Source organism: Xenopus laevis, chromosome 2L, assembly GCF_017654675.1.
Source record: "Xenopus laevis strain J_2021 chromosome 2L, Xenopus_laevis_v10.1, whole genome shotgun sequence".
Taxonomy (NCBI): domain Eukaryota; kingdom Metazoa; phylum Chordata; class Amphibia; order Anura; family Pipidae; genus Xenopus; species Xenopus laevis.
Window position 1 is genome coordinate 170,992,251 of NC_054373.1, and position 15,498 is coordinate 171,007,748.

Here is a 15,498-nt window from a genome sequence, read left to right on the forward strand (position 1 = left end):
ATCATACGGGGCCTCCTGAACATTAGGAGTAACGACTCAACTCACCTCTTCAGACAATATATAGCCAGTCTGCTGGTACCTGATCTGCCAATCGAATTTGCTAAAGGGGGTAAACACCAAATATTTATCCTTTTTCACTTGTTTTCCTACTAGTTTCCTTATGACGGCAGAACCATGTGAAATTCACCAATGTACCCATCATGGCAAGCATTTCCTAGACATGATTTGTAACTTTTAACATCTCTGTTCAGCGCAAACAGGTCCAATGCACGCAAATGCCTGAAATTTGAAGAAGGAAGTCAGACATTGGATATCACTGGCCTGAGTGAGAAAAGCAAAGAGGAGACTGGGATAAGCTTACAGGTAATTCCTATACAGAGTGGGTTTTGTGTGACTTTTATGGTGTGTGACACGTGTGCCAGGAAAATCACATGATGATAATGACGGTGACAGTCTATTAAAATATATGTTATGAGCGTTTCTATTTTTTGTGCACTGGTCCATTAAAGGGATACTGTCATGGGAAAAAACATTTTCAAAACACATCAGTTAATAGTGCTGCTCTAGCAGAATTTTGCACTGAAATCAATTTCTCAAAAGAGCAAACTGATTTTTTTTTATATTTAATTTTGAAATCTGACATGGGGCTAGACATATTGTCAGTTTCCCAGCTGCTCCCAGTCATGTGACTTGTGCTGTGATAAACTTCAGTGACTTTTTACTGCTGTACTGCAAGTTGGAGTGATATCACCCTCCCTCCCCCCAGCAGCCTAACAACAGAACAATTGGAAGGTAACCAGATAGCAACTCCCTAACACAAGATAACAGCTGCCTGTTAGATCTAAGAACAGCACTCAATAGTAAAATCCAGGTCCCACTGAGACACATTCAGTTACATTGAGGAGGAGAAACAGCAGCCTGCCAGAAAGCAGTTCCATCCTAAAGTGCTGGCTCTTTCTGAAAGCACATGACCAGGCAAAATGACCTGAGATGCACCTACCCACCAATATTACAACTAAAAAATACACTTGCTGGTTCAGGAATGATATTTTATATTGTAGAGTGACTTATTTGCAGTGTAAAGAGTGTCATTAAAGGGATACTGTCATGGGAAAACATGTTTTTTTCAAAACACATCAGTTAATAGCGCTGCTCCAGCAGAATTCTGCAGTGAAATCCATTTATCAAAAGAGCAAACAGATTTTTTTATATTCAATTTTGAAATCTGACATGGGGCTAGACATATTGTCAATTTCCCAGCTGCCCCCAGTTATGTGACTTGTGCCTGCACTTTAGGAGAGAAATGCTTTTTGGCAGGCTGCTGTTTTTCCTTCTCAATGTAACTGAATGTGTCTCAGTGGGACATGGATTTTTACTATTGAGTGTTGTTCTTAGATCTACCAGGCAGCTGTTATCTTGTGTTAGCGAGCTGCTATCTGGTTACCTTCCCATTGTTCTTTTGTTTGGCTGCTGGGGGGGGAAAGGGAGGGGTGATATCACTCCAACTTGCAGTACAGCAGTAAAGAGTGATTGAAGTTTATCAGAGCACAAGTCACATGACTTGGGGCTGCTGGGAAATTGACAAAATGTCTAGCCCCATGTCAGATTTTTAAAATTGAATATAAAAAAATCTGTTTGCTCTTTTGAGAAATGGATTTCAGTGCAGAATTCTGCTGGAGCAGCACTATTAACTGATTCGTTTTGAAAAAATGTTTTTTTCCCATGACAGTATCCCTTTAAGAAATTAAAGCTACATCATAACAATCATTACAGAATCCATTTAAGAAAATAGTCCTTGTCATTTGTAAATAGGATCTATTGATGGATATCTACAGGAGCATTGGAGAGCCTGACAGCTTGTACGGCTGCGGTGGTGGAAAAATGCTCCATCCTCTTGCAAGGTCAGTCACATATCACCCTTGCCTGTTAATATCTGGAATTCATATAAAATCTGGGTACAAAACCTGTTCTTATATCAATGTGTGTTACATTTACATCTGTCGTAGAATCCGCACTTATGAACATGAGGCCAAATGGGGAAAAGCACTGGTGACCTTTGACCTGGAAATGAACCTCCCGCCAGTCACCCGCCAGGCAGGGATTATGCAGGTAATTTCAGTTAAAATCCTCTCTGGACCCCCGGCTTTTGGTACTTTATAGTTAGGACAGGTACGGGAACCGTTATCAGGAAACCTGTTATCCAGAAAGCTCTGAACTATGGGAACGCCACCTCCCATTATTTTAAAATAATAATAATAAAAATTTTTAAAAATGATTTCCTTTTTCTCTGTAATAATAAAACAGTAGCGTGTACTTGATCCCAATTAAGATATAATTAATCCTTATTGGAGGCAAAACCAGCCTATTGGGTTTATGTTAGTAGACTTAAGGCATGGCTATCCAAATTACAGAAAGATCCCTTATCTGGAAAACCCCCAGATCCTGAGCATTCTGGATAACCGGTCCCATACCTGTACATTGTATTTCAGAGGTCATTTAAATGTTTTTTTTTTTTTTCAGTGTTCTAAACTTGCTGGTAATTTACTTGCTGGTTCATTCGTAATCCACAAGTGTTGTGCCGGCAGTCAGCCCCAGTGCAAGATCTTGCCCCACGCATGCTCCTATTACAGCAGTTCTCCATCACCCAATATCCCTGATCTCCCTAATCCCTACCCCAGTCTGTTTCATGCCCATGTCATTGTCCCACCCCTTTACATCATCACCCAGCCCCCATGAAGCCCAGCTGGTAAAAGGCTATTGGAGAGGTGGTAACTGTAGTTGCAATGTAGTTACAGAATGGGTCTGAACGGTGCCAGTCATCTCCTCTCTTACCAGCATATTTCTGTTCCACAGGCTTTACAGAACTTTGGCCTCTGCCATATGCTCTCCACGTATTTACGAGGGCTCGAACACGAAAACGCAGAATGGTCCTCGGAACTGCAGGAAATCCATTTCCAGGCCGCCTGGAGGAACATGCAGTGGGATGACAGTTTACCAACAAAGTATTGCACCTTCTTCTGTCTGTTTAATTGCCTCGGAGACCCCCTTCCCTTAGGGTGGTGGCAAAGGGTGATATCATAAAAGGCCCAATCTCATTTATTATTCACAGGGACAGGATTTAGGCGGTTGTCTTTGTTGGAGATCCGATCAGAAGGAAAACAGAGAAGAGTTCTGAAGTTGCCCTGCTCAGGGAAGAAATGGGAGAGGTCTTCTAGGGCTTCAAGCAACATCAGAACTCTTCTCTGTTTTCCTTCTGATCGGATCTCCCTCAGAAACTTAAATAAATAAATCCTGTTATTTGCAAAAGTGCTTAGGATAGGGCCAGACAATCCTTATATCGCCCTGCTGCTCCCCATGTCTTAAAAACCATGGGTGGATTTCGGCGTAAAATGCAGAATGTTGCATGTCGGGGCCTAAATCCACCACGTCTGCTTTGCACCCAAGACAAAACAATGCTTCTGGCTGCAGCAAGAGCAACGGTGTAGTGGATTCTTGGCTTACATTTCCGCAATTGTCGAGCCTTAGAAAAGCAACTTGTCAATTCATTTTTGTAAGGTTTACTTATCCTTAATATGAATCCCTTAAATCCATAGCCTGAGACTTGTGTCTTTTATTTTTAAAGGAACGAGACCTCCGGACCTGGTTACCACGAATCTCTGTATCGGGCCGTACAGTCACTGAGAGACAAGGAATTCTGTGGCTTTCACGATCATATAAAATATGCCAGGCAAGTAGAATATCATCAGAAATTTCATTTTTTTTTTTGTGACTATTAACTGTTAAAGTGGACCTGTCACCCAGACACAAAAATCTGTATAATAAAAGTCCTTTTCAAATTAAACATGAAATCCAATTTCTGTTTTTTATTAAAGCATTCATAGCGGTTGTAAGCTCATTTAAAAATCTCAGCTGTCAATCAAATATTGTCTGTCCCTTCTCTATGCCCTGGGCATAGAGGCGGGGTAGACAATTACTTTCCATTCAGCACTTTCTAGATGTCACTGCTCTCCCCACATTCCCCCGTTCTCTTCACCATTTAATTGTGTAGCCAGGACATGGGGATGGACATCAGGTCCCCCATTCTGGTGCACAAACAAGATTCTGAGATGATACAAGACTTGTCTTTATAACAGTGTGTACAAAATGGCTCCTGCCTGCTTGCTGTAATTGTGAATTCCCAAACTGAAAGAAACAAGATTCAAATAATTTATACAGTGTAATTAAAGTTAATTTTGTTAGATTAATGTGATAAAATTGGATTTTGAATAATTTTTTTGAGTGACGGGTCCCCTTTAACAGGGCATATTTATAAGCACAACATCCAATTTATACATTCCCTTCTGCTTTGCTAAGCTGTTCATCTGTTAGACTGTTTGCTGGTGACTGGGGATTGTGAGACTTTGAAAGGAACAGTAACACCAAAAAATGAAAGTGTTTTAAAGTAATGGAAATATCATGTAGTGTTGCACTGGTAAAACTGATGTGTTTGCTTCAGAAACACTACTATAGTTTATATAGTTGAAAAAAGTCTATATGGAGCCAAAGATGTATCGGAGAAAGCTTTTCAAATGCCTATTGGGTTGATTGAAACATCTTTATTCTGTCTCATTCATCCGAATCTGGGCACTTATTGCATAGTTTGTCTTTTGCTTGTATTTCTCTTTACTCCTGTAACTCCTTCCCGCTGGACACAGCACCTTACTCTTCTTCTTATTATTATTATACATTCAGCTTCTTCCAGGTTTTGAAGTCTCTCTATCTGATGGTTGACAGCATTCCACACTTTTTTTTGTTCCCCTGCATCATTCAGCAAGGGCCAAAAATAGTCCCTTTATTGGAGCTCCCTATAGATGTTCTCTGGTCCCTGTTTCAAATGAGGGTTGGGCGTGTCCTAATTGTCCCTGCCAGAAGCACAGTAGGAGGGGTACAGCCAATCACAGCCCTGCAGTCACACAAGCACAGACAGGCTTCAGTTCCCTAGCAGGTCGTGCTAGCTGCTGATTGGTTCCTGTCCTACAGTGCAGTGAGCTGAGTGCCGCCAGCTCCCCAGCACAGCCTGGGAAAGGAGGCAAAGGGAAGTGGAACAGATGGGTTTTGTAGAAATTTTCAATAAATTAACCAGAAACACAACTTTTTAAAGAACATTTCTTCTATATCTAAAACAGTTTAATGCACTGGTACATTTTTATTTTTTACATAATATTTTACATTGGATTCTGCCCTTGTTTTGTTTCCTGATGTGTGAGAGCAATAATATATAATATATTATCATAAAGGAAATTCAGAATTATAGAGAAAAATATATATCTATAAATATAGATAAACCCATAGGTGGCGCTCTTACATAACTAACCCTTTCAGTGCACTGGGATGCTACTGTTTATAATAAGCCTTTCCTTTCAAAACTGTATTCTGGCCTTAAAATGATTTGATTCCATTGCTTAAAGGGGTGGTTCACCTTTAAGTTAACTTTTAGTATGTTATAGAATGGCTTATTCTAAGCAACATTTCAACTGTCTTCATTATTTATTTTTTATAGTTTTTGAATTATTTGCCTTCTTCTTCTGACTCTCTCCAGCTTTCAAATGGGGTCACTGACCCCATCTAAAAACAAATGCTCTGTAAGGCTACAATTTTATTGTTATTGCTACTTTTTATTACTCTTCTTTCTATGTACACCTTCTCCTATTCATATTCCAGTCTCTTATTCAAATCAATGCATGGTTGCTAGGTTAATATAAACGTTATTAACCAGATTGCTGAAATTGCAAATGCTGCTAAATATAAAGCTAAACAACTCAAAAACCACAAATAATAAAAAAATGAAAACCAATAGCAAATTATCTCAGAATATCCTTCTGCACATCATACTAAATGTTATCTCAAATGTGAACAATATCTTTGACTTGCTTTTCCATTTCTGTTTAGGGTTAAGGAGGTGGAAGAGCTATGCAGTGGCAGCCTGGAATCTGTGTACTCTCTCTACCCCGCACTGTGTAGGCTACAAGCTATCGGGGAACTTGCAAGTGTGGGGCAGATGTTCTCCAGGTAAGTGACTGTTAACAGGGGTGTAACTATAGAAGAAGCAGACCCTGTGGCTGTAGGGGGAGCCTGGAAGTTAAGGAGGCCTCATGAATCCCTAATTAATGAGCAATTTCTCCATATATTGGTAAAACAGGACAACCTCTGTTTATGTTGGGGCCCTAAACATAATTTGCTGTGGGGCCCAGTAACATCTATTTATGCCACTGTGTGGTACGGCCACCTTTTACCCCTGCTCTTTAAGGCTCATTGATTCAGCCCCATAGTGCAACATCCCTGTGATGCTTTGTTCTCAGGTCCATTACTGATGATGGGTTAAAGGATACTTTCTTAAAGTGGCAGAGGCAATCCCAACTCCTAAAAGACAGTGATTTTGAATTCCTTGAGCCCGTCCTGTCCCTACGGTCTGTGATTTTGGAAACCCTGCTGCAGGAGGAGAAGAAGCAACCCAGCCAGGAGAGCCTGAAGGACATCCTAACTAAACACCTGCTGGATTTATCCAGAATAGCTCGGAGTGCCGGAAACACACAGGTACAGCTTCCCAAACTTTGGGGCTTCCCCGTCTGGAGCAGAGGCAGTGGGGGCCCAGCCTGAAGCTTGGTTTGTGGAGAGATTTGGGTAAAATGCTTTGCTGTCCTAAATGGATAAGGGATTATTAATCTATCCAGGTGTCAGATAGCAAGAATTGGGTATAGAGTTTGGCCCTGTAGGATGGATATAACAAAACATTTTAGTTAACTGACTGTATAGAACAGGGTTGCCAGGTCCAATTTTCAAAACCAGCCAAAGTCAGCTACAAAACCAACCCAAAACTAGCCAAGAAGCATTTCAAAAGTAGCCCAAAACATAGCACAATATGTACAGTGAAAAAAAAGTCTAAAAAATAAATGAATATATGTGAAGCAAAATGGGACAGATTCACCCGTCACCAGGGGGGTAACTACAGAGGGGGGCCCAGGAGGTATAGGGGCCCCAAAAGACTCTAATTTATATCTAATTTCAATAAATATTGGTATATGGTCGAAGCATGAAGAAGAGCTAATCGGTGAGTAACAAGTTAGGGGCATTTGCCGGGGGGGGCAGGTAGACCAGGGGGAGGATGGTCTACACGGGAGGGAGGGTTTTTCCCCCCGTACAGGTTGACTTCTCCTTTAAGTGAGTAACCGTGTATATTCATTGGATTATTTGCTGTCCCTACATACACCTGAATGACAAGCTAGAGGGTAGAATTAGTGTGATATATGGGGCACATATGTGCTTCCCTGGATATTATTGATACACTGATATTTCCCTGTATCTGTAATGTTGTTATGAGCAAAGGTTGGACAAAGGGGAGCTTGAACTGTAAAAGAGACACTGCTCTGAGGGAAAAAGATTCACAGAATGCCATTGTCTTGCAGCTTCCAGAGAAAGCCATGTTTCAGATCAAGCAGTATAACCCCAGTCAGCTCGGTGTATCTGAATGGCAGCTGGAAGAGGCTCAGATCTTCTGGGATAAAGAAGAGCCAAGCTTAGCACGGGAGATCCTCAAACAGATGATTAATAAGCTGGAAATAAAGAGCTTTGAGGTTTGTAATAAAGTCGGGGTAACAGACACAAGCACAATTATCTCTCACTGCTCCATAGAAGTGACACCCCTTTATACAAGCCTCACACAGGAGGGTAATGTCATTCAGTATTTAATTCTACCAGACTGGCCTCGCATTTACCTCTGAACAAACCGAAAACATCACTTAATTACATCGTATTTTATCAAACAAACTCTTTTAGTGTATGGCCAACTTAAAGTGGTTGTTAATCTGTGAGTTAACTTTTAGTATGATGTACAGAGGGATATTCTGAGACAATTTGCAATCGGTTTTCATTTTTTATTATCTGTGGTTTTTGAGTTATTTAGCTTTTTATTCAGCAATCTGGTCACTAGGGTCCACATTCCCCTAGCAACCATGCATTGATATGAATAAGAGACTGGAATATGAATAGGAGAGGCCTGAATAGAAATGGGGAGTAATAAAAAGTAGCAATAACAATACATTTGTAGCCTTACAGAGCATTTGTTTCGTAGATGGGGTCACTTGACCTCCATTTGAAAACTGGAAACAGTCAGAAGAAAAAGGCAAATCATTAAAACACTATGAAAAATATATAATGAAGACCAATTGAAAAGTTGCTTAGATTTGGCCATTCTATAACATACTAAAAGTGCACTTGTTCGCCTTCCAAACACTTTTTTTCAGTTGAATTGTTTTCAGATCGTTCACCAGTAATACCGACTTTTTTCACTTGCCTTCTGCTGCATATTTTATTTTTTTACTGTTTTTTCCAAAAATAAAGCGTAAAGTTAATTGTTCCTGTCTCTGGTGTGTCAGCCTGGCAGCTCAGTAATTCAGGGGCCGAATCTGAATCCCAACTGTTACAATTGGATACGTAAAAAAAAAAAAAAGGTTGCTTAGAATCGGTCATTCTGTAACATACTAAAAGTTAACTGAAAGCCGAACTGCCCTTTTTGGGCTTTCCAGTTGGTACATTGATTTACATCATGGACCCACAAAAATAAATAAATAAGTGGAATAGTCATAGATGCCGCTCATCATATTTGTGTTTTAGTGTTTGTGGGCGCAGTCCATATTTGTGTAGTTGTACAACTGTGACTTACTATCAGGGCGACTAACTTGCTTCCTTATAACCAGGTTGAGAATGATTCCAGGCTTCGCCTGCTCTATGCCGAGAGTCTGAGGTTATGTGGAAAGTGGCTGGCAGAAACCTGCTTGGAGAGTCCCACAGTCATCATGCAGAATTATCTGGAAAAGGTAAGCAGCCAAATGCTATATAGTTATGTATAGGGGGTTATGTAATAACAGACACTACATTTGCCCAGGAGCAGTGACCAATAGCAACCAATCAGAAATTAGCATTTACTGGTCATCTGTTTAAAAGCAAACATCTTATTGGTTGCTATGGGCTACTGCTCCTGGGCAACTTTCACTACCTATGGGGATAGTGTTTCCATTGCTGCTACTTGTTACAGTCATTAAAGGAACAGTTCAGTGTAAAAACAAAAACTGGGTAAATAGATAGGCTGTGCAAAATAAAAAAAATGTTTCTAATATAGTTAGGCAAAAATGTAATGTATAAAGGCTGGAGTGACTGGATTTGTAACATAATAGACAGAACACTACTTCCTGCTTTTCAGCTCTCTTGGTTTCCACGGATTGGTTACCAGACAGTAACCAATCAGAGACTTAAGGGGGGGCACATCGGTTATATCTGTTACTTTTGAATCTGAGCTGAATGCTGAGGATCAATTACAAACTCATTAAAAAGGTATTTGTCCAATGGGACCTCCCTTTAAGTCGCTGACTAACTCAGAGTTAGAGAGCTGAAAAGCAGGAAGTAGTGTTCTGGCTATTATGTTAGACATCCAGTCACTCCAGCCTTTATACATTACATTTTTAGATAACTAACTATATTGATTTTTTATTTTATTTTGCACAGCCTATCTATTTACCCAGTTTTTATTTTTACAATTAACGGTTCCTTTAAAATCTTCCTACCCCCTCAAATCACTTCCCTGTAACCTGGATGGGAAGTGCCAAGGGAAAGGGCCCTGCAGTAAGTCTGTTTACTCTATAATCTGTGTTTCTGATACTTTTGCTCCTGGTTAAACTGCTGAATTTGGTGCTGTCCGACAACCCCTGTGATTCTTTCTCCCTCCCACAGGCTGTGGAATTTGCTGGATACTCTGACGGGGCTGGAGAAAAGCTGCAGGAGGGCAGAATGAAGGCCTTCCTGTCTCTAGCTCGCTTTTCCGATGCCCAGTATCAGAGGATTGACAACTACATGAAGTCCTCTGAGTTTGAGAACAAACAGGCCTTGCTGAGAAAAGCCAAGGAGGAAGTTGGTCTAATAAAGCAGCACAAGGTTCAGAATAATAGGTGGGCACCTCAGATTTAACGTCTCATCGGCACAATCCGTATTATATTGGTCTGATTGTTTCAAGGAATTGTTCAGTGTAAAAATAAAAACTGGCTAAATAGATCGGCTGTGCAAAATAAAAAATGTGTATAATATAGTTAGTTAGCCAAAAATGTAATGTATAAAGGCTGGAGTGACTGGATGTGTAATATAATAGCCAGAACACTACTTCCTGCTTTTCATCTTGGTTTCCACTGATTGGTTACCAGGCAATAACTAATCCGTTATTCGAGGGGGGGGCACATGGGTCATATCTGTTGCTTTTGATTCTGAGCTGAATGCTGAAGATCAATTGCAAACTCACTGAACAGTTATACCCCATGTGACCCCCCCTTAAAGTCGCTGACTAACTCAGAGTTAGAGAGCTGATAAGCAGGAAGTAGTGTTCTGGCTATTATGTTACACATCCAGTCACTCCAGCCTTTATACCAGGCCCGGACTGGCAATCTGTTTGTTTTTGGCAAATGCCCTAGGGGCCGCTTTATATTTAGTTCAAGTGGGCCGATCCTGTGCTCCCTCTTCTATAAATTCAGGGATACAGGAGGTACTCAATAGTTTGAGCCCGGACCCGCTCCTGCACTCCCTCTTCCGAAAACTCACCAGCGTGCATGTGTGCGTATGCGTGCACATGCAGAAGGGGTACAGGAGATAGACGTCAGTTTACGGCTGGGGGCCCTGCCCACTCCTGCACTGTCTCGCTCTTCTACTTACCAGCACGCGTGCGCGTCCGTGCCCGCGCGCACACAGAGGGGGTGGAGGAGGAATCATTTGCGGCTGGGAGGGGGGCCCGGGGAACAGTGTGGAGGGCCACGGCCCCCGTAGTCAGACACTGCCAGTGAGGCGCTGCTGCTTGTGTAATTAGTGGTAAGTGGCGGTGTGTAACTGTCATCTGATGACGTGTCTCCTCTGTGATTGGATTGTGCCCATCCGTTAGTGCAGGACTTCTATGGGAGGGAGAGGGGATTCTGCCCCCTGATCTGAGGGACAATATTATCCACTGCCAACAGCTGCCCCTCTGCTACAGGTACCAAATATATCTGCCAATCTCTGCCTATAGCACTACCAGTCTTTCTACCCACCCTAGTCTCTCTATCCTCCCTAGACTCTCTACCCACCCTAGTCTATCTACCTTCCCTAGACTCTCTACCCTCCCTAGACTCTCTACCCTCCCTAGACTCTCTACCCTCCCCTAGACTCTCTACCCTCCCTAGACTCTCTACCCTCCCTAGACTCTCTACCCACCCCTAGTCTCTCTATCCTCCCTAGACACTCTACCCACCCGAGTCTCTCTATCTTTCCTAGACTCTCTACCCACCCTAGTCTATCTACCCTCCCTAGACTCTCTACCCACCCCTAGTCTCTCTACCCACCCTAGTCTATCTACCCTCCCTAGACTCTCTACCCTCCCTTAGACTCTCTACCCTCCCTTAGACTCTCTACCCTCCCTTAGACTCTCTACCCTCCCTAGTCTCTCTATCCTCCCTAGACTCTCTACCCACCCTAGTCTCTCTACCCTCCCTAGACTCTCTACCCTCCCCAGACTCTCTACCCTCCCCAGACTCTCTACCCTCCCCAGACTCTCTACCCTCTCAAGACTCTCTACCCACCCTAGACTCTCTACCCACCCTAGTCTCTCTACCCACCCTAGACTCTCCACCCTCCCTAGACTCTCCACCCACCCTAGACTCTCTACCCACCCTAGTCTCTCTACCCACACTAGTCTCTCTACTCTCTCTAGACTCTCTACCCACCCTAGTCTCTCTACCCTCTGTAGACTCTCTACCCACTCTAGTCTCTCTACTCTCCCTAGACTCTCTACCCTCCCTAGTCTCTCTACCCACACTAGTCTCTCTACTCTCTCTAGACTCTCTACCCACCCTACTCTCTCTACCCTCTGTAGACTCTCTACCCTCCCTAGACTCTCTACCCTCCCTAGACTCTCTACCCTCCTTAGTCTCTCTACCCTCTCTAGGTTCTCTACCCACCCTAGTCTTTCTACCCTCTGAAGACTCTCTACCCACCCTAGTCTCTCTACCCTCCAGGGCTGGACTCGCAATCTGTCAGTTCGGGCAAATGCCCGAGGGGCCACTTTATATTTAGGTGAAGTGGGCCGCTCGCAAGAAAATTAAGTACATAGGTTTACTGGCGGCCAAACCTTAGTGTAATTGAACTTCCCGAAAAGAAATCACAGAGGGGTTGTTCTGTGACCATATAAAGGCACAAGGCTGCAGGCTGAGTTATACAGGGAACTCTGAGTATCACTCATGTATTATAAGGGATAATGTACCCCCTACTGTAAATGATAAGGATATTAGAAGTCACTGAGGAGTTGTTCTGTGACCATATAAAGGCACAAGGCTGCAGGCTGAGTTATACAGGGAACTCTGAGTATCACTCATGTATTATAAGGGATAATGTACCCCCTACTGTAAATGATAAGGATATTAGAAGTCACTGAGGGGTTCCGTGACCACATAAAGGCTCAGGCTGCAGAATCTTTAACATATTTTACAGTAATTACACTTGAGAAAGACAGCTCATTATGCACATACATTTTTGCAGCTTTACCCCAATATATGAGTGGATGAGTACAAGACCATCGCGTGTTTACATGTGGACTGCTTTGATTTTTTTCCCAGGCTGCTTTTTATTCCCAGTCCGGCCCTGCTTTATACATTTCATTTTTGGCTAACCAACTATATTAGAAACATGTTTTATTTTGCATAGCCTATCTATTTACCCAGTTTTTATTTTTGTATTGAACTTTTTATTTAAGCCAGTGATCCCCAACCAGTGGCTCACAAGTAACATGTTGCTCACCAACTCATTGGATATTTCTCTTAGTGGCCTCCAAGCAGGTGATTATATTTTTGCATAATAATCAGATGTGCTGCCAGTCCACATAGGGGCTGCCAATAGCCAATCACAGCTCATATTCAGCCAATAGCCAATCACAGCTCATATTCGGCACCCCAGGAACTTTTTCCATGTTTGTGTTGCTCCCCAACTTCTTTTTACATCTGATTGTGGCATATGCTACAGGTTGGTGACCCCCAGTCTAAGCAGTGGCTCCTCTGCGGTTCTATACTGCTCCTATCCACATGCTGGAAGGCCACTATACATAAATATGTCATTGCACCCCGTCATATCTAAATGTGTCTGCATTAATCATTTACAGCCCATAAGCCCTGTGTCCATCCATTCTGCCATCGTTGTCATATAAAAAAGGCACAGGGTTGATTTTAGTGCCCCTCAAATAATTTCTCATTAAATAATTGAAGACCAAACGTTACTACTGTCCAGCATTTTCAAGGTCATCATCCTCTTTATTTGCTTTGAATTTCCACCCCACCCTAACTATGTTTCCCATATCATCACCTTACAAGTGCTGCTATTTTGAGTCAGTGGGGTTATTTATAAACACTGGGCACATTTGCACCTGGGCAGTAACCTGGAGCTGCCTGAGAAAAAGATAATCACTGATTGGTTGTTATGGGTTACTACCCAAGTGCAAATTTGCCCAGTGTTTATAGATATACCCCCTGTGTTTTTTTGCCTTGAACCCAATGCCATGGAGAAATGAATTCCCGTGCCCCCCCCTGTTGCAATTTGACAGGTACACAGTGAAGGTTGAGCGAGAGCTACAGTTGGATGAATGTGCTATTTTGGCCCTGAGAGAGGACAGAAAGCGGTTCCTGTGCAAAGCAGTGGAGAACTATATCAGCTGTCTTGTTTCTGGGGAGGAACACGACATGTGGATCTTTCGCCTGTGCTCCCTCTGGCTGGAGAATTCAGCAGTGTCAGATGTGAACAGTATGATGAGGGTAAGCTATACCCCCCTGATGGCTGTACCTCCCTGATGGCTGTACCTCCCTGATGGCTATACCCCCCCTGATGGCTTTACCCCCCCCCCGATGGCTTTACCCCCCCCCTGATGGCTTTACCCCCCCCCTGATGGCTATACCCCCCTGATGGCTATACCCCTTGATGTCTATACCCCTGATGGCTATACCCTCCTGATGGCTGTACCCCCCTGATGGCTGTACCTCCCTGATGGCTGTACCTCCCTGATGGCTGTACCTCCCTGATGGCTGTACCTCCCTGATGGCTGTACCTCCCTGATGGCTGTACCTTCCTGATGGCTGTACCTCCCTGATGGCTATACCCCCCCTGATGGCTTTACCCCCCCCTGATGGCTTTACCCCCGCCCTGATGGCTTTACCCCCGCCCTGATGGCTTTACCCCCCCTGATGGCTTTAACCCCCCTGATGGCTATACCCCCTTGATGGCTATACCCCCATGATGGTCGTCCGCTTATTCCAGGAATGTGGTATAAATATGCAAACAGTTATGGGCAGATTTATCAAAGGTCGAATTTCCAATTTGAGTGAATTTTTTACTCTAATAAATTAGAATATACTCAACTCGCATGGGAGGTTATTTAAGAAAAAATTCAACATCTAATATTCGTTCAAATAGTCCCGACCCGAAAATTCTAATTGTGCGTATCTAGTTTTCCTCCTAAAAAAAAAACCTCGAATGTCAGGAAGGCAATCAACATATTGAAATGGTTCAACGGACTTCTGCCATTGACTTGTTAATGAACTCAACAGGCTTCAGGTGGCGAATATCCTAATTAAGGGTAGGGACACACTGGGCGATTTGGGGAGATTTAGTCGCCTGGCGACGAATCGCAGCGATTTTCTCCCCGAATGCCTCCCCTCACTCTGCGCCTGGATAAAATGAAAAGTCGCCGGCGCTAATCACACACGGCGATTCGTTTTCCGAAATCGCCCGACGTTGCCTCACGAGGAAACTTCGGGCGACTTCGGAAAACAAATCGCCGCGTGTGATTAGCGCAGGCGATTTTTCATTTTATCCAGGCGCAGAGTGAGGGGAGGCATTTGGGGAAGATTGGTCGTGGAAAGTCGCGGCGATTAGTCGCCAGGCGACTAAATCTCCCCAAATCGCCCAGTGTGTCCCAGCCCTAAAACTGTAAAAACCAAATGTATGAATTTTGACACCTAAAAAGAATTCGAAATTAAAATTTGAATTTACTATTCGACCCTTAATAAATCTGCCCCTTAATGGTCTCTTCATAATGTATTTTGCCATTTGCAGCAAGATGCCCAGAAGATCCCATCCCACAAGTTCCTGCCTCTGATGTACCAACTGGCGGCTCGTATGGGCACTAAGAAGATGGGAAACCCAGGATTTCACGACGTCCTTAATAATGTAATGACATTCTACTGTGTCACAGCAGCCTTGTTCTTCCATTTGATTGAGACCTGCGATTGGCCAATCAAAGTGAAACTTGAAGGGACACTGTCATGGGAAAATGCATCAGTTAATAGTGCTGCTCCAGCAGAATTCTGAACTGAAATCTGTTTTTCAAAAGAGCAAACTGATTTTTTTATATTTAATTTTGAAATCTGGGGCTAGACATATTGTCAGTTTCCCGGCTGCCTCCAGTCATGTGCT

General features: G+C 43.0%; 1 protein-coding gene across 3 annotated transcripts in view; it reads left to right on the forward strand.

Moving 5' to 3' along the window:
- The window catches only part of atm.L (ATM serine/threonine kinase L homeolog), a 100,583-nt gene that overhangs the window by 71,876 nt on the left and 13,209 nt on the right, over positions 1 to 15,498 (forward strand). For all 3 annotated transcript variants that reach the window (XR_005965217.1, XM_041580906.1, NM_001088499.1), the window contains 12 exon segments: positions 252 to 363; positions 1,813 to 1,901; positions 2,007 to 2,109; positions 2,854 to 3,002; positions 3,623 to 3,727; positions 5,929 to 6,048; positions 6,339 to 6,573; positions 7,443 to 7,610; positions 8,733 to 8,852; positions 9,763 to 9,977; positions 13,634 to 13,841; positions 15,139 to 15,252. Coding sequence is in view for 2 of the 3 variants with exons in the window: in XM_041580906.1 (XP_041436840.1) it covers positions 252 to 363; positions 1,813 to 1,901; positions 2,007 to 2,109; positions 2,854 to 3,002; positions 3,623 to 3,727; positions 5,929 to 6,048; positions 6,339 to 6,573; positions 7,443 to 7,610; positions 8,733 to 8,852; positions 9,763 to 9,977; positions 13,634 to 13,841; positions 15,139 to 15,252 (1,738 nt within the window). In the remaining variant the exon portion in view is untranslated.